Source organism: Thermobia domestica, unplaced genomic scaffold (assembly GCF_964235325.1).
Source record: "Thermobia domestica unplaced genomic scaffold, izTheDome1.hap1.1 HAP1_SCAFFOLD_321, whole genome shotgun sequence".
NCBI classification, from domain to species: domain Eukaryota; kingdom Metazoa; phylum Arthropoda; class Insecta; order Zygentoma; family Lepismatidae; genus Thermobia; species Thermobia domestica.
In genome coordinates, this window is record NW_027656035.1 from 24069 (window position 1) to 50645 (window position 26577).

The window sequence follows — 26577 nt, forward strand, 5'->3', positions numbered from 1 at the left end:
ATAAGACTGGTTTAGCTGTTGCCAACTAGTGTCCTTTTCACTAAAATTGGTTGGGAAAACTAATAAGGTAAACATTTTAATTTTCTTGCTTCGATGAGCGTCCCGCTGTCGATAGCAATTCACATATAATATACTGACGTTCTGTCAACATCCATCACATCTCAGATGTTATATTTTAAACATAATATGTCCTGAAGCGATTATATGAATATATATACAACTGATTTATTTCAATGCAATTATTTTACATACGGCAAATATTCATGCATTGAAAAATATAGTATTACATACCAAAAATTTTGACCGAAGCTGGAATCGAACTCACGACCTTAAAATTAGAAGTCACGCCGGTTACGACTGAGCTAACGTGATCACTCTTGTCAAACTCCTTCTGAAGAAATATACCAGAATTTCCAAGACAATGACATTCATGTCCATTACAAATGCTGTTTTTTCTCCTTTGTGTTTCATATTCTATTATGGATGCGAGAACTATTTCATTGTCGTTCCTTTCATTGGAAATATTCTTTTATGTACGGAAATGTAGGCGACAAAACAAACATGTATTCACATGTATACATAGTTCCGAAATACTGTATCATTTTTTCTACACTTAATAACATTTCAACAAGTCTTACTAGACTTAAAAGAAGAAAGAAAAACATATCTACACAATTTTTCCCAATTGCGAAGGTTGGCTTGGTGGCTCTGACCTAGCATCTTTGGTGTACTGTTTCTAAAGATACCAGAAGTTGGATTTAGAAAATTTTTACCTCAAAGCAGCCACAACCAATGCGCTCATTCTCTTCCCAATCGGGTGTACATATTACTGCACTTCAGATTTTATCTCAATGTCTACAATTATCTAATAATTTTAAAACTGGTTATTGAAGTGGAAGATATACTATACCTTTCGAAGGGTATCTGCCGTTTGCTTGCTGTAAAACTGAATAACAGCAAGCCCTTTCTCGGAATATAACCAAATGCTACGAACATCATCTTGGATACCTTTCGCTAGTTTTTCATATAAAGTCTTTTCATTAAGTCCTGAGTGAACTCCACTCAAAATTACTGCATCTACGACTAAGTATGAGTTTTGTACCGAGCTTGCTGAAAGAAAAAGCGATAGTATCGTGTTATTAAACCAGACAAATACCGAAAACAGGCAAAGATATAAAACTGATGCTATTATTCTACTATTTTTCAAAGTAGAAAACACCTAAGTACCAAGCAAATTCTTTAATCATCATCTAAAGAAAACAAGAAAACACACACACACACACACACACACACATATATATATATATATATATATATATATATATATATATATATATATATATATATATATATTATTTAAAAACAGAAGAAAGTTTAATATATTGAGTGTACAAAATATATTAAAGCATATACATAAAAAATACATAAACATATTAAATTATAAGGTAACAATATACAAAGGAAAATTACAATATATATATAAGGAAAATTCTGCATAACAGTTCGTATGAAAAGAGGAAGTGAATGAATTCCTCATACCGACTTCTAAAAAGGAAGAGTGAATAAAGTATGAAGACTCGAAGGCCGAGAATATTAAAGAAAAACTCCACCTATTTAAATACTCTAATGTAAAAGTATTTATATATACAATAGGTACGGGTAAGATAAATATTATAAGATACGAGACTAAAAATAATAAACGATTGAATGAAAATTGAAGTTAACTGAGCACACAAAGAAACAAGAATTAAACTAATAATATATACGATCATACAAAGCAAACAACGAAACAAAATTATGAACAAGAAACAGCTGAATAATAATTATTTGATTGTAGTAGTTTGCTCATTTTTATTTACCTCGGTAAGAATTCACGCAAATAAAATACGAATTGTTAAATATAAACAAAATAAACAATTAAGATAATATTCAATTACAGTATTCTTAAACTTTAATGATCGGACATTCTCGTCTACCAATGAGGAAGTCATGGATTCGAGTCATGCGGCTAGTTATTCTGACCGAGATTTTATTCAATCCTCAAGCGAAAGCACTTTTAAGAGATATACCCTAGTTAACTTCCTTCCGATTATTAATGTTAATATTTGTAATATTATCCATTATCCAACTTTGTCAATTATATACTATAAATAGATAATAAACTAATCGCTGAGAAAAGCAATTTGATTTTTATTACAGAACTAATATAGAACTGTTGCAGATTCTGAAAAGGACATCAATAAAATGTTAGAAAATCTGAGGATGGACTTTGAAGAATATGGGATGAAAATAAATGTTAGAAAGACAAATGCCATAGTGATTGGAACGAAGAGGTCTGTGTCAAATATAAAAGTGGGAGGGGAGCAAATAGAACAAGTGAATAGTTTTCGATATCTGGGTAGTATTCTTAGTAATGACATGAAGTGCGAACGTGAAATAAAAGCAAGGATAGGAATGGTGAAAGAAGTCTTTAGTAGGAAGAAAAATCTGTTTTGTGGGACCTTGAATAGAGAGTTGAGAAAAAGACTCATAAAATACTGCGTGTGGAGTGTTGTACTGTATGGGGCGGAAACGTGGACATTACGTAAAAGTGTTGAAAAACGACTGGAAGCCTTCGAAATGTGGGTGTGGAGAAGAATGGAAAGAATTAGGTGAGTCGAGCGGAAAACGAATGAGTGGGTGTTAGAAATGGTGGGGGAGAAAAGAACACTTTTAGATATTGTTAAAAAGAGGAAGAGAAATTGGTTGGGGCATTGCCTAAGAAGAAACTATATCATGAAGGACGTTGGCGGGAAAGAGAGGCAGAGGGCGAAGGAGACTACAATTAATGGATGATATAAAAACAGAAAGATCATACGTGAAGACGAAGAGGTTAGCGGAGGACCGTGGAGCATGGAAGCTTCTCAGTTGCTGCAAGTGACCTGCCAATAAGGGCAGAATACCTATGATGATGATGATGAATATATTAGTTTTATACGTAAGAAAAATCAGTTTATTTTGCTCAGCGATTAGTTTATTATCTAATCATACTATTTATAATGTAAAATGGTTTGCCAACTACGTCAGAACATTGTAAATAAATAAATAATCAGAATAAAATTCAGGGATACACCTCTCTTTCTATCCTGTTTTAACATATTTAATATATTAATGAAAACCAACATTCTTGGAATGGAACCAAATCAGTATATTTTGTTCTTGTGTGTAAAATCTGAAATTATTATTATTATTATTTTCATTGGTTCTTGATGAAAATGTATTATTTAATCGTAGCGGTACAGAATTTGAAATTATAAATTTCTTTAATTGAGAATGTCGTAATTTTCCTCATGATTTTACTTATGTAAAATGAAATGTCTATTTAGAAACTTAAAGAATTATTAAAGAATTCGCAAGAACTAAATTTTGTAACCATTTTCATAGATATAAAATAAAATCTATCATAAATAACTAATAATACAAAAATCAACTGCTTTTTGTAGGTCTCTGATTCATCTTTAAAAAATGGTCCACTTATCACAACAGCGTAAACCATGCCTGTATAATTGTTTTTGTTTATCAAGGTGGAGCGGATCCCAGCCAACACTTATCTGTTGACTATTCTTTACACTTCTATTACAGAACCATAAGAAATGAGACTAAACTCATATCACGGTTCATAATGTATTATGACCGACCACAGACTTCTGGTTGTATGATGGACATTAACCTCCGCTTTTCTAAACCAGAATTCGATACCTCTTAATTCAAGATGCTCCATTCCATTTCTACTTCACTATTTTTCACAAGTTATTTGTAATATATTACATCCGGTTGTCCAACCACAATTAAATATCGCATAACTTCCAACACAAGGATCAAACTTTAAGCAGAAAGACAAATTTGAAAATGGAACCTTAGAAGACTCTTTCAAGTATTATTCGGTGTCTTTTCCATACTGTGAATCCTTTGATCTGTTCATAAGCACATAGGATTCTGCACAAGGAAGATCATGATCATAAATAGCCATTAATGTCTACTTTCATTCGTTCTCACCCTGGAGTAAGCATGGAAAAATTCGCCCTCACGAACAAATACAATTAGGCGAAAGAATAATTAAATAAAAATATTACAAATAATAGCATGACAATTCAAGTAAATAAATATTCAAGAAATGCTTCCTGAAAGCAAATTTTGATGTAAATGGAAAGAAACATTGTTACTTCAAATTAAGTTCAGTGAACTAATTATAATTAGTACCTGCTGTCCAATATGCATGACGCAACGTGTAATTTATAGTTTGTAATTGTAATGGACGGCCTGTTACCGCAGTCGATGCTTCTTCTACGCTGGGAAACACTAGTAACGTCCAGTTTTTATTTCCATCTACCATTGGAATTTCAATTTTAAACATATCAACAGCAGCACTAAGTGAAGGAGAAGCTGACTGAAGTTCTGCTAATGAGATCTCTGGAAGAAGCCATGAACTAAGAAAGAAAAAAAAAAGTAGAATTACATTGCATAGTCGTGATTGTCGTGCAGGTATCATTGTATAAAAGGTACATTAAAAGAGGTTTTAGATTAAGTGCTACATCTGCGGGCCTAAAAATGGAAAAACTTGGTTCCAACACAAGAAACAAAAATGTTTATTTACATCATGAGCTTTACTTTGGTGAATATCTAGTAACTTGAATGTTAACATTCACTTTCCTTTACAAATGTGTATTTTCATATGTATTTATTTAAACAATTGAGACTGAATTATTCTAAACCATTCCGTTTAGTTGAATATTCTTAAATACAATATTCATACTATTCTATGAATTCAGAAATACAGAATTTCGAAATGTTAAATGACATGTTTGACATGGATTTTGTTACCGCCCGTGGAACTGTGTTGTAAAGATTGTAATTCCTTTCCTAGTACCATCTTATGTTCTGTAAGACTAAATACAATAGGCGTCATTGGCTATTGGCGACTATTAAGTTATCCAGTTTCGAACATGGTCAATTAAAGAGGCCCGATAACCATGCTGACTATAAGATCCGAATAAACATTATTTTGATGTTCAGGAATTATTTAAGTACACTGTGTGATTTATGTTACCCTTCTTGGACAGGAACTCCATTCTGTCACTCAAGACGATACACGATCAGAGCTGATTAGATGACGGTTTGGACATAAATGTGAAAAAGCACTTAATGTTCTTAATGAAGAAACTTATAATATTTAGGTATAAACCACACAAACCGATCACTACTAAAAGAAGGATGGATGCCTGGCAAAAGAGCGAAATTCATTCTTTAACATATGCTTATCCTGGTATTTAAAACGTTTTGAAGGACACTGTTAAATTCAGTTTTGATATAGTTAGCTTGTAGCATAAAATAGAATACATTGATTCCTATTTACTAAATATGGTATTAAATGTGTATAATCATACTTATAAATTTCACGAAGACTCGTTTAATGTAGTTAAACCTATTGCGTAACAGTACATAAACTAATACAATTACTATTTAAATACTCGTATTTCACATTTGATGGTATTTCAAATCCACATTTTACTACATAAATAAACCGAGCACTCATTCAAAAAATAAGAAACTCAGAAAACAGCTTCAACAATTATTTGTTTCATTATCAGAATGACGATCTATCATATGTTACTTCTTATGCTAGAAACCAACACAGTTTAACTTTGTACCTGCTTTGTATTGCAAATAAAACATACTCTTTTCAAAATGAACAACAAAATTTCAGAAAATTAGTTGCACTAGAAAAAGATATAAGAAATAAAGGCAAATGAGGAAGAAGATGAAAAAAAGTAAATACACACAATAGATAATATACACAACAAAAAGCAATACACACAATAATATGTTATGTCAATATATACGTAATATTAACCGACATATGGTACAACGGAACTTTCCAAAATATTAACCATGATAAGTGAAAGTAAAAAGTAATGTTATAAAACAACTTTGAAGATTTAGATGGCGGAGTTTTACATAGAAGATATTAAAGAGAATAGGAAGGCTAAAGGGGGTCCCGATCACACGAACCTGGTGCCTATGACTACCACCATCTCATAGATCCACCACAATATCCACAGCAAGTTCCATGTATCATTGACGAAAACAGATTGCAAAGCTACTCTCTATATATATTATTGTTGGACATGTACTGGTCCACGAGCACGAGACTATCTCTTTTGAATAGTTACCTGTTCAAATACGGTGTTTGGAGAATTTCCGTTCTTAAAGTCACCATACAAAAAATAAATTTTACCGGATTTTGTTAAGCGTAACTCCTTAATATGTTGAAATTTTGATACTAATTTGTAATATGGAAAAGGAAAGGAACAAGACTAGCTTAAAATAGGTTTCTGACATTAAAAAGATTAAAAAATGCACAAATGTTTTAGAATTACCAGAACTTGAATAATTTTTCGCATGGAAAAAGATGATATTTTTTAAAACCTTACTTCTATTATTTAAGTCAATGTAAAAGCAAGCTCTTTTCCAAGACATTGCCAAAACTCATGGATTGTCTTCCAAAATTACTAGCATTTTCTCATATCTTTTCAAGTGGAAAATTCCACTAGATACGATGCTAGAGCCAATTCTTTGCATATAAGCATTTTTCTATTGCCATTATTTTCATCTTTGATGCAATGCTGCCTCATTCCTTCTACAGTTTGTTAGATAATCTGCATCGGCGACTACCCGACGTATTATTTGGCGACTAGGATCCATCTTCCCGCACACCTACTATGACAACTGTCGAACTTAACAAACATGAAGAGGGCACGATCCAACCTTCTACATAAACTTAATGGCTCAATTGATTCGATACAATGAATGATATAGTACCACAGGGCCCGCATTCCATACATTACAACACACTGAGTGCCACAGACAGTTTCAGGCTCCGATATATTTGAACAAGGAATTGTATATTTATATTTTTATTTACACATTATTGTAGCATATAAACATGTTTCGAAATTGATAAGCCTACACTCACCCGTGCATTCAACTGAGTAGCACACAATTTAATTGCTAGTTGAATTTTCAAGAGATTGTCATTATCTTGTTTTGATGATGACTAATACAATTAGTTGAATAATTTCTACTGATGATTCATTCTATACTAACTCTAGCTTAATATAACCTCCTTAACGGAAAATACTAGTTAGTAAAAGTCAGAATTTCTGAGGTACTGCTTGTTATTGCCTAATACTTCACATAAGCTCTTAATGCCATAGTTGAAGAAATTTTCTTGAAAAATAATAATAATTAGAGAAAGGATGTTTAGGCACTAAAAACAAGGAAAATAGGCAGGCAAACAGGCACTCAAAATTTAAAAATAAGCAGTAAAATAGGCACTAAAATGAACTCGAAATAATAGAGATAAATATTCAAAACAATTAAAAAATAATTTCAAGTCATAGATAATGTTCAAAGAATACAGAAACATACCTGTTTGTTAATATCTTCTTTGACAGTATATATAAAAACGAACCTAATTTTATACACTTATCAGTACACATACCAGCCTAAAGTTTTACAGCATTTTACCAGTACACGCAGCAGTCCAAAGTTTTACGACATTTTATAACTACAAACAACATTTATATTTCTCGGAAGAGACAGAATCCTTTCTTGAAATACTAAATTATATATTTTCCCCAATAAAGTCTTATTTTGAAGAAAATGCATAGAATAGACAACGTTAGGCAGGAATGGGCGAAACAGGCAAAATAAAATTGTCTTAAATTGAAACTATAAACCCCCATCTAAACTTTAAAACGATATTTTTGATCATATCTTTAATATTAAAGAATCGGCATTTTGCCTAACATTCGGTCTCTAATAATAATATTAACAATGATGTTTATTTACTAAGTAGCACAAAATTAAGAAGATAAATTTTTATACTATTCGTTGACTTGGCGATGTATACGGTACATTTTTAAAAACTAAAAGTGAGGACAGGACTAATAATGCTTAAAGTACTTACAATTGAAGAAAGCAGTTATGGCTGGAATATAAGGATTTAGATATTTTTAACAATGTTAAAAGTAGACATGATAAAGACGATATTAGGGTAGATATAGCTACTACATTTAACATGAACATTCAATAAAAATTAACTTAGAAATGAAAGTTGTAAAACGCACCTAATTAAGCTAGTAAAAACAATTGTCACTCCTTATTACTCCTTAATTTATTACTCCCAATTTATTACTCCTTAATTTAAAAAACGTCATGATAATGATGATGTAACAACCCTTCCATTTCTAACTATGAATATTCATCATAAAAGTTTATTTAAAGGTTCATTTAACAATATGTACCTGAAAGCTACGTAATGTGATGGCACACAATCTTTGTACGAGCAACTTGTGTCAAGTTCATCTCTCTCTTGTTTATATTCTTCCAAAAAATGCTGCAGATTTTCTAAAAGCAAAGGGTCACTTCCATTTACCCACGTATAAACAATATCTATTGGCACATACTGACATAACCTGGGAAAGAAAAAAAAATACTTATCATGATTTACCTTATATATAGCCTATATATTTGGTCTAGGAATTAATTCGTGCGGGTGGACAAGAGATGGCGCAACGAACGGAGCGTCCCACAGTTCCGTGTATCCACACATGTGTTGCAAACCCCTGTCATCGCGTATCGTTCGTAGTATAGGGCAGTGGATTAAAGCGTCAACAACACCAGTTTGTAGTTAAGTGAACATGGCGCAATTTGTGCCTGATAAAGTGTTTTTGCGGGGTGTCCTGCTGCATTACTTTAACATGCAGAAAAGTGCGACTGAAAGTCATCGTATTTTGGTGGAAGTGTATGGTGACCATGCTCTAGCTGAGCGAACGTGTCAGAAGTGGTTTGCACGGTTTAGAAGTGGTGATTTCGGCTTGGCAGACCAAGAGCGAGCTGGACAGCCAAAAAAAATTCAAGACGAAGAATTGACAGCATTGCTCGCGCAGGATTCGTGTCAAACGCAGGAACAACTTGCAGCAGCATTAGGCGTTGATCAAACAACAGTCTCCAAACGCTTGAAAGCCATGGGAATGATTCAAAAGATGTCACATTGGGTTCCACATGAATTGAAAGACAGAGACGTTGAAAGACGAAAAACCATTTGCGAATTGCTGCTTCAACGACAGAGCAGAAAGGGGTTTCTGCATCGAATTATTACGGGTGATGAGAAGTGGATCCATTACGAGAACCCTAAACGAAAAAAGGCCTGGGTGAAACCAGGTGAACCAGGTCCATCACAACCAAAACGAGATATTCACTGTGCAAAGGTTATGCTGCGCATATGGTGGGATATGAAAGGTGTGGTGTACTATGAGCTGCTGCAACCGGGTGAAACTATGAATGGAGAACGTTATCGACGACAATTAATGCGTTTGAAGCAAGCTCTGGCCAGAACACAACCAGAATGGGAGAACAGACATGATAAACTTATTGTTCAACATGATAACGCTCGCCCACATGTCGCAAAACCGGTCAAAACCTATTTAGAAAATGTCGGATGGGAAGTTTTACCCCACCCGCCGTATTCACCAGACGTTGCTCCTTCGGACTACTACTTGTTCGATTGCATGAACAACAATTTGATTGGACAGCGGTTTACTTCTTCAGAAGATATCGAAACATGGGTCTCTGACTGGATCGCTTCCAAGGATGAGGACTTCTTTCGCCACGGAATCCGTACATTGCCTGACAGATGGGCGAAAGTGGTGGCTAGCGATGGACAATATTTTTCTTAAGGTATTTATGTATTTTGTGTTTGTACTACAGCTTCAATGTGTGCGTACCAACCGCACGAATTAATTCCTAGACCAAATAGATACATTGGAGATCGGGAAAGAAGAAAAAATCAACTTAAATTTGTTAATAACAGTGTCAGAGTTTGGAGTGAAGTACAAAGGGAAGGGAGCACTTTGTAATATGGCGTACAAACTACATTATTATTGCTGTTGACGATGAAGTCGTTATTGTAGCAATCATAACTTATACAAGCTTCTCCATTTGAACTAAATGACAAGCCAGTGATAGTAAACTGCTTTAGATGATGTTAGATACGTTTATCTATTTTTATTTATTACTTACTCACTAAGTTCGACATTTAGTTGCTGAACTAAAGCATTAACAAAAGAAAGAGAATTCACAAAAAAGAAAAAAAGCCAGGTCCTTTATAATTAAAAATGTTATTCTAGTACTGGTGGAAAAAACCGAAAAATAGTCAAGTTGTTGGTAAAGAGATAGGAATCCAGGAACACCAATTACGAAGTGAGAAAAAACAAAGGTTCACCTGTCTTCTCATTACGATTAGAGCACATTTCCTTAGTCGGTGAGAGGAAATTGTCTTAAAAAAAAAATCCTCTAGGTCATTATGCCCTTACACAAGATTGTAGTTACGTAGTTACGAAGGATAGGATCTATTAATAATGTGGACTCCGAACTTTGAACAGGGATTTAATTCGGTACAGTTGGCGGGAACAGACTATTATGTAAGATCGATCTTCATAATACAGGCCGCCATATTTCATTCCACCATATTATCTCGCCTTAAAGGGAACTACATAACTACATTACAGATTAAGTTCGCTTACCTTGTAGTCATTTACGCTCTTTTACACTTCTAGCTCTCTTTGCTCTGCAATGGTAATGCTACGCTCTACTGCAGCTGGTCTATATGGCGACGCTATACCAATGCGAGTTGAACTTGAACCACACGCCTGTTGAAGTCTTTAACACTATGACAGCTACTTAATGTTAAGTATTATTGCTATAGTTAACATTTTGTTCATTAGGGGTTATTTTCAATAAATTCTTAAGAGGAATTTAATTAAACTAAGTGGGAAATAAAAAGAACAAAGAGAAGTGTATTGACGGTTACAAATTTAATTGGATCTGTAACTTTTTAGAACGTTCATATATCATGCCATTTAGTCAGAACGTATTGTTTCTATTCAAATTGATCGCTTTCTTTTTTTCTTTCTTTCTTTTTCTTTTTTGTGTGTGTTTGTTTCGATTATTTCTATTAGATTATTATAAGAGTAACCAGGATGGGATGTCGAGTCGCAGTATGTTCATGATTTGCATGAACTTTGTTCAATGCGTACAGTTCGCATACTTCTGCAAGCTTCAGACATTTTAAGCTGAAGCATATTTCTCCGTATGTCTTCCAGATTCATTGAGGACAACATAATGATAAACTACATTTCCTATCACAATTTCTGCGTTTGATATGTGTGGCTCGTCTAACTACATACTTGAAACTTTATAGTATTCCTTAAAGACAAAAGTATCCATATCTGCGACAGCAACAGTAACAGCACCAAGTTCGTTTACCACGAAAAATTAATTTATATTCTGGAAAAAAATGTTTTGGTGGAATGCAGAACAATCACAACCATTCTATTTTTGTAATCGCAATCTTGATGTACACTCATGTCCAAAATTATTGTCGCATGTCTATAAATATATTGTTGTAGGAATATAATTTGATAACGAATTCGCCCGGTATATCTTATAATGTTAGAATGTCTTTAATCGGAAAGACATGTATGTGGTAAATTTCATGTCAAAAGAGCAGTAAATAAGATCAATAAAACGAAAATAAAACTTTCTTGCCCATTTAGCACCATTTTGTTTTACTTATTCTGATTTTCGTATTTATAATTCTTTTCCTATGAAATTTACCACAAATATACATTTTCGATTATACACATAGTATCAGCATTAAAAGTACCCTGCAAAATCATTATCAAATTATATTCTTACAAGAATACAGTTATAGATATGCGAGAATCATTTTGGACATGAGTGTACATTTGAATTAGGATAATTTCTCATTCATATAAAACATTTCAAGATCCTCTTTCTCTTCACTTGCAGATTTTATGTAAAAAATAAAACCTTTTCTTAGCGTCCCACATTATGCTCTTTAGGCTAAAGGAAACGGCTGATTTATGAAAGAGAATAATTTGACAAAATTGATGGAATGAGAAAGTGCGAAGAAACAGAACTCTGAGAAAACTCACGAATACAATGTTGTCCAATACAAACTCACTTGGCTTGGGTTCGAACCAGGGATCCCCGCAGCAGAGGTGAATGTCTTAACACTGGCCTACCATGCAACCAAATTTTATGTAAGATGTTATGCGCAAAGCTGCACCATTCTTCTTGCAAGAATATATATTTAATTGAATATTGCTCTACGTTACTGAAAAATTATCACCTGTAAAACTAATTTTAAAGATGTAGCTTGTCCGTGATGAGATACTCAATCTTTTCATAATAATAAAGCATCCTTCTTTGGAGAATATTTTCGCTGAAATAGGTTAGGTAGGTAATCTACTTTTATATTTTCTTTGTGGTCCTGAACTTCCTTTGACTCACCAAGTATCTGTTGAACTGAGCTCCTATTTACTTTACATGCTTCTTATATTCTTCCCTGCTCTTGTTTGTACATACTAAAGCAATTTTGTTTGCAATTCTTTTTAAGAAGATGGAGAACATTGGGAATTATAAACCATCGTGCTTTAAAATAATTATATCATTGGTTTTATTACCACTCTTAGTGTGTACTCCAATATGCTCAGGAACTAATGAACAATAAATAGAGCAATAACACTATGTACGACATATCATTCATATGTAGACAGCCAATAATAATAACAGAAACAAGAATAACTGCACTACAAACAACAGTGACACCCACGAAGAAACATCACGTTGAAATTCCATTAACAGTGCACAATGAAATGTTTCCTTGCATAACAGAGAGCCAATGACAAAGATTCATAAATAGGGATTGATACTATGGATTAATGGTTCCAACCAGTGTACTGGGTATTCCCATGGGTGTGCCGCAAAATTTTAGAATTTAAGAATCTTGAAGCACTTAATTAGTTTAAATCAATTTTAAGACAATGTGTATCAGTCAACTCCTTCAGCAGCACCAGCAATGCTCAGTACTATACAGAGCCACTACTTTATAGAAACTTATAGTCTTACATTATTATAATTTATATTATTATTAATAAAAAATCAAATAAGTGTGTCGCTATGTCGCGGGCATTAAGTAAAGTGTGTCGTAAATCTAAAAAGGTTGGAAACCACTGCTATAGAGACAACCTCATGTTATACTGGATGGGGAAATAGGTTCCTTAAGCTCACGAGCTAAGTCAGGTTATCGAAATGTAATATTGAATCAGATCACGTTTTCATTTTTTAAACACAGTGTTGAAGTAATCGAAGGCCCAAAAAGAGGAAGCGAAAAGCATGGTTCAGATGAAAAGTTCATAACGCATGATGGTGATATATATTTGACTTGAGACCCGTATGAAAGAAAGAAAGAAAAAACCTCTCTACAGCCCAAAGGCGAAACACAAACAATTTACATGACAAACATCATTCAGCTATTGATTTAATACAGTATTTTCATGTTATGCTACAAACTACGGAAATATTTCACCGTAACGTTAATAATAATGTCATCATCATCATTATCTTGTAAACATGGGATAGAAAATAGCTAGTAATTCAATAACTAATCTTTGAAATAAGAATCGTCCTGTTGCGTACAGCACGATTCTGAAACGCCTAATTAGAAATATCGGATATTGTTTAGTATAATTTTCAAATCAAGATTTATTTTATTTTTTTAAGGTTCCAGTGGTGTTGACAAATGCTGCCTGACAAATTTATTTTCCTCACTTTCAGCAACTTGCAACTAGGTGTTACCACCTGTCCCAAATTAAATAGGGCTTTCTGAATTTTAAGAAAAATGCCAGAGTCCTGAACTACATCTAACAGGAAAGGATCATATGGCAGGACACCAAATTATTTACACTTACAGTTACAAAATATGACAGAAATTGCTACTGGTGTTTGTAAATTTCGCCCCACGACGACGGGGTACCTATGACTATCAAGGTATCGGTATGGTTGTATAGCTACAATATTTCCTGTTATCAGCAGTGATATTATCGGCAATAAGGTTATTCCTTGATTGGTTCATAACTTCTGTTCAACTAACCTAGAACAAGCTGATGCAAAGAGTTTTCTGTTTCTCATGTTCTTGGTTTATATTTTCATTGCAATCTTTTATTCATGAACATATCTATTTCTTTCTCTTATTCTTCTTAAAACTGGATATGAGCAACAAGCAGTCTGTGTATGTTCGATCCGTGTGTTCCCCTTTAGGCTTATCTAAAGGTGGCAGCCCTACTGACAACTCTGAAACAAGGCATTTTTGTCACTTATTCAGAACAACTATTTTATTTTGTTGAAAGAATTACGTCACCTTACACCATTATCACTTTCAGAACTATCGTAAAGTAGACAGACATATCCCATATACGCGTATATGAAAAATTAAACAACACGTTCGTATACTAATAACAATAATCGCGTGAAAAGATGAGTTTTACAATAAGATTTTCTTAAATTTACAAAATAATACCTAAAAATATGTCATTGTTTCTTATGAAAAGATACATTATATATATCATCTTTACACATACACATATATAGACACATTAAGAATACTTACTTCTCTTGCAGTGATCTCCCCACAATATTATCACTGAATGAGTTGAATACTGACAAATACTTCTCTTTACTCCAATTCAACCAACTCTAAACACAAAACGAAAAATACACATTATTCGATACAATACTCTCATGTTTTACTGTCATTAATGATTGTACACAGATTAAAACTTTTAATCCAATTTTAATAATTCTATTATTAAGTTTCTACTGTATTCATAGAGATCTTTACGATATAAGTAGCTCCACTTGAGTGTTTAGCTCCCTCGTGGCTACGTGAATCCCGGAGATCCAAGTTCGATTCCCGGCGGGAATTCACGTGGTTCAGATCCTACGTTAAGCTATAGGTCCACGTTTCATATATAGCCTCGCTACTGAAAGAAACGCTAAATTCAAATCAAACCAAAATTCACTTGAGTGTTGTTCTGAAATCAGGTGATGAGATTATAAAGTGGGACTTAAATCTTCATCCACACCTACTATCAAAAGTGTCAAACCTCCTATACTGCTTACCACTACAAACATAAGGATATGCAAGGGAATTATGAGTCTTCCACAATAAGATATAATGTTACTATTTTACAGTCTGTTCTGCACTTGCCTATATACTTTTGTTATCATTGTAAAATCCAAATCCACTATCCTACAGGGTCTGGGTTTATACTAGGCTTCTCTAGAACGACCTCTTCCACTTCATCATTTTTCATACCCTTCTTCCCTTCACTCTTCGTTCTGCCATCTGTGCCCTGGTGTTTCTTGTAGCCGTTTACCTATCATTTTCACATGCAGAAATTGTTTGCGTATGCGCTCTTCTTTCAACCTTTCAGTATGTAAGTACCAGTGGTGCACTATTATACATAATGATGCAGTGTAGGTTATTACGAGGTAAATAGCATTTTAACTTTCCTAGGTATATTGCAGCTCCATTGGGCTGCGGTGTCTCAATGGTAGAGCGTTCACCTCTGGTACATGGGGTCCTTGGTTCGATCCCAGCTCGCGCCAAATAGGACATTTGTGGTGGACAAATACTGTGTGCGTGAGTTGTCTCGGGGTTATCCCGTTTTCTCCCACTTTCTTCATTGCACCATTTCATTCATTTCTCATCATCACCGTCTCCTTTAGTTTAGTCAGCATAATCGTGGGACTTAAAACTGAAAGATTTCACTTTCATTTTGTTCCGACTCCGTATCAGGTGTTTTGCGATTTGTTGAAAATTACATGCTGTATTGCCTAGTAGGTCCTTCTGTCATTTGTCCATCTACTGTCACTTCGAACTCGAAAGTTTCTATTATCTTAATGTCCTAGTAATTTTATTTGTTCGTCTTGTTGGTGTTTGTTTCTTGAAAAGATAAGAGTCAGATTTTCATTTCACTTAAAAGAAGACCATACTTTGGTGTATATTTGTTCCAGGCATCAGTTGCCTTCGTACTACGTGGTTTCTCTTCAATTCATTATGTTGTCTCTGAATATTGTGGTAAGTGTTGCAGAGGTCCAAACGTGCAAAACTTACGCACGATTGTCCATTGCCAGCAGACAGAGTCGGCAGTATTGTGTTACTTCCTTTAACTAAATTTCTGGACGGTAGAGCTGAATTTGTGGATCGGGGAATACACAAATGTGAATTTTCAGGAAAAAAAAAAAAAAAAAGACAGGTCTAACATTATCCCTGCAAACATGTGCGAGATAGAGATTATAAAGTTCGTAAGTTTCGGTCACAGGAAAAACAGAGTCTAAAGAATTTGTGAATACATATGCTATTTCTGCTTGATTCTAATAAATCCAGTAATGTATAGGCAGTTACACATGTACTTCCGATTACTAGGTAAACCACTCAATCCTTGAGACCAAAAGGTCTGGTCAAGCGATACTCACGTGAATCCTGCGTCGATCAGCGGTTTCACTTTGGCGCTATGTTAATCTTTACTGTGCTAACACATCGAGCGTCCTTTAGTTTCTGCATTGGTGTTTCCTTTATGGAACACTTGTCCAGCATAGTTGTTCGCTACGGCGATGTGTGGTCTGAACACGGTCTAGGCTGGCACACCGAATGCGGTGAAAAGACCGCCCATGCTCTCCGCATTTCGCGAACTTAACTCGTCTTGTGACTCTTAGGTCCGTTATTAGTACTGCACTCGATAAAGAATCCACTCCACTTACACCGCGCACTCTATTTGTAATTTTCGAGGGAGTCTGTTCTAATTTTGGTCCCCATGCTCTGATACCAAATTATCTTTTTGAGATACTTTTGTGCTTGGGACACTGACTCCATAAAATACTATACTAATCATATATCGACTGCTGAGATAGGATCGGATTCATTCAGAATGAGCAGATACTGCCATGTTCTAATTAGCAGTGGCGATAATGAGCTTGATTACCAATGATGATAACTAAGTGAATTGCTAAATTTAAACAAACACTTAACATATATGAGTTGCCGATTCCAAAACATCTCTTGTTTACTTTGCAAAATTCCAAGAAATCAAGTTTTTCCTTTTACCATCTTAATTCCTACACCTAAAAACAGAGTTGTTTTGTTTAAGACAAATGATTAAAACTTGTTTTAAACAATTCATTTTATTTAAAACAAATTTTGTATACGTTTTAAACATTTTGTTTTAAACACGCGTATTTTTAAGACTTGTTTTAGACATATGTTTATTTGTATGTGTATTTTATTAAAAAAAAAAAAAAAAAAACTACCAGAGCAAGAAAATTGTCAAAAAGTGCTTCTCATTCAGAAGACTATTTTCTTCCCATGTGAATGTTTTGATTTCTCGTGGCTACAGCAGGTCAATGTGGTGATCTACAATTTATTTTGTCTCTTTTCCCTTATTTTTAACGTATACTGTATTGTTTAAATGTTTTTCAGTTAACTTGCGAGAAAGTGTAGTAGTCAAATGTTGGACTACTTGTAGAACTCATATTAAAAAAATAAATAAAATAATTATCACGAAAACAAATTTTTGTGTTGTATTCAGAAAACAAACAAAAGGTTATTTGCTACATTGAGGTTTTGAAATTAAAATATCGCAGGCATTCATTGATACAGTACATGTTGGTTCTCGTCTCCGTACAACTTGGAGTTTTACGAGAAGAAAAAAAGGACATGATTTGGTGCAAATTTATTAGAGCAACTCAAACTCCATCAGAAAAGAAAACGACCATATGAGCTCGTTGCAAAACGTGTAAGAAAGAAATGGTTGGTTTAGTTCAAAGAATGAAGAATCATTATGAAAAATGCAATGCTGTGAAAAAACTGGAAACCCAAACAAATGGTAAAAGTGTTGATCCGAAAATTCCTTCTGATGATTCTAACGTCAGTGATATGATTGAGATACAACTGGAAACTTCAGATAAGAATTAATTTTGTATCAACATCTTTTTCATTATATTATGAAAATTTTATTTCGTCCCTCTTCTCCACCTCAGTTCTAAATTTTCTTAAAAACTTTTCAACTTGGTATAGCTTGTATGAAGGAGCCAGACGAGAAAGCGCAAGGTATGGCAGTCGCCCGCGAATTTTGTGCATTTCGAACAAACTTGGGTTGCAGGATAAATTTGGCTCCAACTCAGTTTTTATAAAATATTTTTAGATATGGGGCATTCAGAGCGCAAGGGATCCAGGTTCACTTTTGCTCAGCAAACGTAGTATCTTTACAGCGTAGGGTATGAAATAAATTAAACAAAAATCACGTGAAAGCATGTGGACTAGAGTTTCATAGGACAACCGCTACACAAGGGCGTTGATGGAATGGAGAGGAGGGTTAATTTTACCCCCTTCTTGCTCATAAATTTTAGATATTAACATTATATTGTGTACGCTGCAGCGTGGGAATGATTAACAAGTCAAGCTCCGAATGCCATAGTCAATGATGCATAATTACGTTAAATAAATGCAGGGTGTGTCCAAAAGAATACACCGACAGAAAACGTCATATTTTCACAACCACGAATTTGAGATGAAAGAAAGAAAAACTACATGAAAAGATGCAATCTAGAATGTTATATGATTGCCGCTAGACAGGGGCGTCTGTTTAGAGGTCATCCGTCCCCTACCCTGAATTTCAGATTTTGGGGGCAGTAGTGCTGCTGAGCAAAGTCCAACACAAAAAAATTTGAAGTCCTTACACCGAATAAATACGGATTTTGATCAGTTATAATCCACTTCCATTGGCCATAAGGAGCTATAGGCCTATATTGATCTCTTGTATAATTTTTGGCCCAAAGATTCCAAAAGTGGTTCTACTTTCGAATTTCGGACCTGCTTAAAATTCTGGAAATTAGGCCTAACCAACTTTCCAGTTTTACTCATCTGTAGAGTTCTCCGTATTTATTCGGTGTAAGAACCTCAAGCTTGTTCTGTTGGACTTTGCTTATCAAAAGATTTTTAAAACTGCTTTACTGCCCCCAATATCTGAAATTCAGAGTGGGGATGGGTGCGGTTGCCCTCCTGTTCCACTGACGCCCCTGTCTAACGGCTGTCATATGAAACTATCCCACGTCCTTTCTCATGGTTTTAGACTCTTGATTGCGAAGTACATCCTGTTTCAAAAAGAATATACGTATTTCGAATGCATATATTTATTAAACTTTAAGGCATACGAATATGAAATTTTACACACATATTTACGAACCTCTCAAGTTCAAATTACAGTTCAAAGTTCAAATTACAGATGTTCAATATGTCCTTCATCAGCGACACGAACAATATCACATCGACACTCGAATTCCTCCCATACTCGGGCAAGCATGTCCTGCGTCACTGATGTTATGGCAGTACGGATCCGGTTCTTCAACTCTTCCAGGTTCTGTGGAAGTGGTGGTACTTAAACGTTGTCTTTAACGAAACCCTACAGGAAGAAGTCACAGGTGGCAAATCCGGTGACCGCTGGCCTGCTGAGAAATGCTAAGTCGCCAGCTCCTTGACGACCAATCCAACGATTCGGTGTTTCATTCAGATATTCGACTCCAGTGAGGGGATGCCCCGTCTTGTTGAAAAATGAAGTTGTCTTCGTGCAGCCTCGGAAACAAATCAATTTTGTAACATAATGAGATACTGCTGACTGTTAACCATCTTTCCATTAAAGAAGAATGGACCGTAAACAGATGAACGGGATATCGCACAAAACACACTCACTTTGGACGAATCTCGTACATGTTCAAAGACTGCATGTGGGTTCTGTAGGCCCCAAATTCGAACATTTTGTTTGTTCACCTGACCACTAACACGGGAAGTCGCTTCATCACTGAACACGATGCGTTGTGCAAAAGTGTTATTATTGTCAATAGGATCCAGAATCTCGTTACAAAATTCCACACGTTTGCGTTTGTCATCAGGACGTAGGGCTTGTAACAGCTGTAACTTGTACGGTTTCATAACCAACCGACGTCTCAAACCACGCCAAATTGTTGATGTCGGCACTTGTAACTCCTGACTGGCACGACGAGTTGATTTTGAAGGACTACTTGGAAAGCAGTTTGAATTCGTGGAACATTTTCTTCAGGAACACGAGGGCAGCCAGGACTCTTTCCTTTACATACACATCCTTTATCTACAAACTGTCGATACCATCTGCGAATGTTTCACCCATTCGGAGGATCAATTTGGTACCTCAACCTGAAACGTCTTTGCACTGTAAACACGGAATTGTACTTCGCAAACTCGAGAACACAAAATGATTTCTGCTGCGGTGTAGCCATTTTAAACATATGACGGTTATCAAGCAAAACAGAAGACAACTGACATCTAGCGGCTATTAATATAAACTAGACTATGTATTCGTTTCTCCAATAGCCGAGCCGAGGCACAGCGATCGATAGTTTGGACAAAATAATTCTTCGTAATACGTAAATTCTTTTTGAAACGAGGTGTATTACGTTTTGAAATAGAATTCATTTGCTGAGGAAAACTGAACTTTATTGAAAATGGATTTGGAGCCATTGTGCTCTGAACGACCCAAATATTACCTTTCTTCAATAAATTATTAACTCAAAATAGAACCAATTTACATAGGCTTGCAAAAAATATTCTAAAGTTAGCACAGCATGAAATATGCTTCAAACATTACTTTTCGAAAACATATTATTTTAAAATAATTTTATTAGCATCAGTGCTCTGAAATAGTATCAAATTTTGCAACAAAAATCTCATCCGCCTCCACGAAACATTAGCTTAGCCACTAAAGGCATAACTGCAAAACTTTTCGAAGCGGTAACTCGAAATGACTTGCTTTAGGGTTAAAATAACCGAACAACCGCATTTGTGGTAAAATTATAGCCTTAAAACATGTAACATGACACCATTTGCATTTGAAATTTCGAATACTACGCAAAGATGTTCGCCATGATGCTTGATAGCACCATCTGATGTGTCAGACTACTTCCAAGTTTCATCATTCTCCCTCAACCCGTTCTCACTACACCAGGATGGTAAGGACTTTTGTTTTGCTATGTATATTGATAGATTGTGTGAAGTTTTTATACTAGGTAGATTTTAAAATCTACCTAAAAAGCTTATTACAACCAAGAAAGTACTTACGAGAGTCACTAGTAAGAGGATGTAATAAAAGGGGGTCGTGATATGAAATAAGTTGAGAATTATTAATCTATACTGAAATATTCTGTACCCAGCACAATGTAGTCTTAACGAGAATAAAATAAATGAAAACATCATAAAAGAGCAAAAAGGTCATAATAAATACGTTATTACACGATTTTGAAATATAATTAAAATCATGTTTTAAACTGTTCAAAATGTTTAAAACGTGTATTTTTTCGTGTGTGTTTTAAAATATGTTTAAAATATTTTAAACACCTTTTTTATGTTTTAAACACATGTTTTGTTCTTTTTTTAATTTTTTTTTTCAACCCTGCCTAAAAATAAGCAAAATAAGTTTCGTAAAATGTAAGATAAATACCTGAACACATTAGATGAAAAAAAGTTAAAATTAGGTATTAGCGAACCATAAACACAGGAATAAAAACACATTCCAAAAAAGTGGACAAGAGATATTTTGGAATTGTACGACTCATATGATAAATGGAAGAAATAACCGATTTTATATCACATCAATTCCTTTATTGGTGTAAATTCAGTAATATACAAAGAGTAAAAATATGATCAACTGGGCTGGAAATTGATATCTGTCTCCGGCTTATTGTGTCGATGCGTTAACTACTACGCTACTTAGTTCACACCAGAACAGCCATATATTATCACTCTTGATGTCAGTGTTCAGATCACATGGACTCTACCACAACTGGCGTTGTGCTTTGATAACCCAATGTTAGTATTATAGAACAGTCCAAGCCCTACAGGAGTTGTATAGTGCATGTGGTCTCAGTGGCCGAGAACGATTTCAAGTAATTGAGGATTCGCCTGTTCAGGCAACGTCTGGGTAGCGTGTTCGTGTTGGTTAAGTCGGAGAAGCTGTTTTGATTCGTGGCTCAGTTGCACATTTCTTCATCTACACATACCATAAAATATTTAACACATTACTCATGTTTCATGTATAAGGATATATTTATTTATTTATTTAATTTTCCGCCGTAACAACTTAGCGTTCATGGCTTTGTTAACAGATACAGTTACTATTACAATTAATAATAATCATAATTACAAGAGAAACGCTAATGCACGATTGCAGTTTACGTGATAGGCACTTACTTTACTGCAACATATTCTCTTAGTTGTAGCATACTAAGATAAATCTCAAGGAATGGCACTGTGATGGCTCAATGGTAGAGTGCTCAGCTCATGCGGTCTTTGTTTTGATCTCAGCTTACGTCAAGTGGGTTTTGCGGTGAATAAATACCAGGTATGTGGGTTTTCTCCGGGTTCTTCCGTTTCTTCCCACTGTCTTCATTCTACTACTTCGTTCATTAACATCATTACTGTCTCCCTTAGCTTCGATGTATACTCGTCAGATATTAAACTGAAAGCAAATTACAATGTGTGCCAATTAATACATGACGCTGGCGTAAATTTTCTGGTATATGTACACTCATGTCCAAAATGATTGTCACATATATCTATAACTGTCTTCTTGGAAGAATATAATTTGATTATGACTTTGCAGAGTATTTTTAATACTGCTACTATGTGTATAATCGGGAAATGTATATTGGTGGTAAATTTCATAGGAAAAGAATTATAAATACGAAAATTAGAATAAAACAAAATGTTGCTAAATGGACAAGAAAGTTCTATTTTCGTTTCATTGTTCTTATTTACTACTCTTTTGACATGAAATTTGCCACATACATGTCTTTGCTGATTATACACATACTAACATTATAAGAAATACCGGACAAAATAGTTATCAAATTATAAGCCTACAGCAACATATTTATAGACATGCTACAATAATTTTGGACATGAATGTATCTTCTTTCCAGTGCAAACTAAGAATCTGGGAGGCCATAAAATTTACTAATTCATACAGAAAGTACTATCGAAGTGAAGTGAAACATTTTAAATTGTACAGGGGTATGTAAATCATGCTGTCTTAGATTATTTTTTATTTATGTATATTAGTATCGCCAACTTTTGAGTTAGTGTGTGTAGGTAATCTCAAACTGAAAAGTAATTAATGCTTTTAAAATTTTCTTTGAAAAAAGGGCTAAGTTCCGTAGCAGGATTGGTTACCGAAATCATTTCAGCTGAAATAATCACCTGGTTAGGATTCCCAGTGCACACACAATAGCTTACTAGTAGTAAGTAATGAAATGTTAACCTGGGTGCTTTTCATTTAAATATGCATTCCACTCTGTTCCTTTATGGTATTCACGTATGTTTGTTTGCAATTGTTCGGCTAGTCTCTTATGCTCTCTCATCGGTTGTTGGAAGCAAATCCTCATGGAAACATAACTATAAAAAATTGTAAGTCTACAGTAGAATGAGAGTCTTTTAAGGTGTTAGGAGCCGACTGTATGAAAACGTATACAGACAGAATACGTATACTATATTCAGTACTGATATAGCTAATGTTCATGTAAAAACCGTGAGTTGATAAAATTCTGTATGCGCAACTAAAATACACTCTTTGAAGGTACTAAGAAAGAAATTTTGGCACTAGTTCGGTACTACATGTCCACATTTCAATTTGTAAATTGTATTTTGCACTCATATATATATATATATATATATATATATATATATATATATATATATATATATATATATATATTACTTAGAGAATTCGATTTCTTTTTAAATCGTTTTCGAAACAATTAAATTATGCTTTAATTTCTGCTATTTTCGGTACAATACGGTACTTTCGTTTCTTAACTCATATTTTTTTCCCTCGAAGCTAAAACAGTTTTAGTAAGCACGTCCCACTGGGAAATTATCCTTTTTCTTACATGATATACGTTAAAATTGTACTACTGCACAGCGAATCGAAACCAGATGTTCGGCTTACCGTACTGACTAAAGTTGATTTATAGGACAGTTGATTTATAAGCTTATATCATATACGATAAATGAGGAAAATAACCATTTTGCACCAAATAAATTTTTCTATAGGTGTAATTTAACCGTACACAGGCATTTATTAATGTAAACACTGGCTGTCCAAGCACAACAGTTGTGGTACAGTCTATGTGCTTTGAGCGGTCGAGCACCGACTCCACGAATGATAGAATTATGTCTATTCAAAGAAAAAATGAAAATGAAAAGAAATGAAATCTTTGAGTTTTACGTCCCACGGTTATGCCGGTTAGGCTAAAGGAGACGGTGATGATGAGTAATGAATGAAATGGTGGAATGAAGAAGGTGGGAGGAAACGGGAGAACCCCGAGAAAACCCACGCACACGGTGGCTGTTCAAAGAGGAGACTGGACTGAGTAGTGTCATGATTAACGCATTAGAACGGTAACTTGGGTTCAATTCTTTGTCCAATCGTGCATTTTTTACTCTTTGTGTACGCATCCACTGAGGAATCGTGTGACGTAAAATCGTTCTTTCTCTCCATTTATCATATAAAATGCATCATTTTTCTGAATTTAATAGCAAGCGCCAAATACTCATTATATTTACAGTTGACATATGGTAGCACCTTCATTCATAATCTGCACGTTCCTACAAGGAGCTTATCTGTAATTACAGTTAAAAGCAGTTCTTCATTATTTGTATATATGTAAGAACATCTAATGGTAGATTAAGTTTCGAAGACTATCATCAAGAGAATGACATTGAAACATCACCCTAGAAACATAAATACTATACCGTACTTAATTTAATCGGAAGGAACAAAGCTTACATGGATTTCACACTACACATTTAGGATTGGTAAAAGCCATGTCTTTAAAAAAAGTTCTGTTTTTAAACCCGGTTTTGTTTTTTGTTTAAATAGATTTATTTTATTTATTTAGATTACATATAGATAGAAAAAATTTATTTGGCTTAAACGTTCTTACGCAACAAACAGGTTATGAAGAGCAGGACCTACAACTTAAATAGAGGTGTCAGGTGTTACGTTTTCTTCGCACGTTATAAGTTTTTATTTTCCCCGTTAAACGATTTCTTTACTTCTTTTTCTTTAAAAAAAAAATAAACAAAGGAATAACAGTCCTGGGTGTTTTTAAGATGTTTTTACACGACTTTGTTACTTTAAAAAAATATATATTATTCGAGGAACTGATTTTTCACATCCCAGTTTGAATCCATCGTGACATACTGATATGAGGAACAGAAACTATTGTGAAAATGAAAGTTTTTTGAACGTATGAAAAAGAATATATGGCTTCACTAAAATAGTTAAAAGGCAAAGAAGATTTGTGTAACATACTTGGTTGTTGGATTTGAGAGTAGTATTTCTTTCAGCACCGAGGTTATGTAAGGCAAGGACATGTAGTTTAACGTAGAATCCGAGTTAAAAGCGACATGATCATTGGGAATTGTAATATATATATATATATATATATATATATATATATATGTGTGTGTGTGTGTGTGTGTGAGTATCTATTTAATGCAACTGCTCCAGTTTCCAGTTTCTCCGTTACTATGTGAACCATATTTATGTTTGTGATACATAAATTCTCAATATTACATATCTTCGTTTTCCCCCCTAAAATCGCAAGATCTTCCTCTTTTCTCTTTGAAAAATTTGGCAGCAATATGCATACAGTAAGATCCGAACAACTACTCTGCATCCGAGAGAAATGGTCCTCAATCTGGACTCGAACGAAGACCTCTTGACTACAAAGGTTACTGACATCCAGGGGTACAACTGATATAGATGTGTTGTAGTAATGTTATATACGTGTGAATATTTTAAGAGTTATTTCACAAGGACAAAAACATACCTAACTACACAAATGAAATCACTGCACAGAGTTATACACGATATTAAAATAAACTAACAACTTCTAAAGACTACAGAGCACAGAATATCTAATTTAGTCCAAGTTAGTTCAATGAGTTAGAAATAATGCGACTTCATTTAATTAGCATATCAATAAAAGAAGTGAATAACGATACGAATCATTTGAGTTCAATTTGGATCTCAAAGATTCATACATATACATAAGCATAAAATAACTTTGATTCTAATAAAGCATTTACATTCATGCTTCGTCTGTTCGTAATGTATGAGAAAAGGATTGAAGGATTGCGTTGAACGATTTCTTCTAATAACATATATAATATACATTTTAGGGGTGTGTGGGGTCTCTGCCCGCCACTGTTATTTTATAATGTAGATTATTGGAAGAAATCCTTTTATGAAAGTGGTATTTTGATTAGTGAACAGTTTGAAATAGTTTACTTTCTAGTAATTCACCTAACTTGTTCCTCTGGGTCGTAGACCTGGAGGGAAACATGTGTTTTAGAACCTTGCTCTCATTATTTTCATTGTAAATGAAAACATTAATAATAATAATAATAATAATAATAATAATAATAATAATAATAATAATAATAATAATAATAAAAAGCGAGATCATACAAGTTAGGCCTAATATTATAAATTTAGCATTCAGCCTAGGTGGGTGAGT

The 26577-nt window shown here is 34.2% G+C and overlaps 1 protein-coding gene across 1 annotated transcript in view; it reads right to left on the bottom strand.

Annotated features, from left to right (window-relative positions):
* Positions 1-26577, bottom strand: part of LOC145676742 (N-acetylglucosamine-1-phosphotransferase subunits alpha/beta-like) — a gene marked incomplete at its 3' end in the record, with an annotated part of 50654 nt that overhangs the window by 21058 nt on the left and 3019 nt on the right. The window contains exons 2-5 of the mRNA XM_081747552.1: positions 14576-14661; positions 8346-8516; positions 4240-4466; positions 911-1110 (exon numbers count right to left, since the gene is read on the bottom strand). Coding sequence (XP_081603678.1) covers positions 911-1110; positions 4240-4466; positions 8346-8516; positions 14576-14661 — 684 coding nt within the window. The remainder of the gene's footprint in view (positions 1-910; positions 1111-4239; positions 4467-8345; positions 8517-14575; positions 14662-26577) is intronic.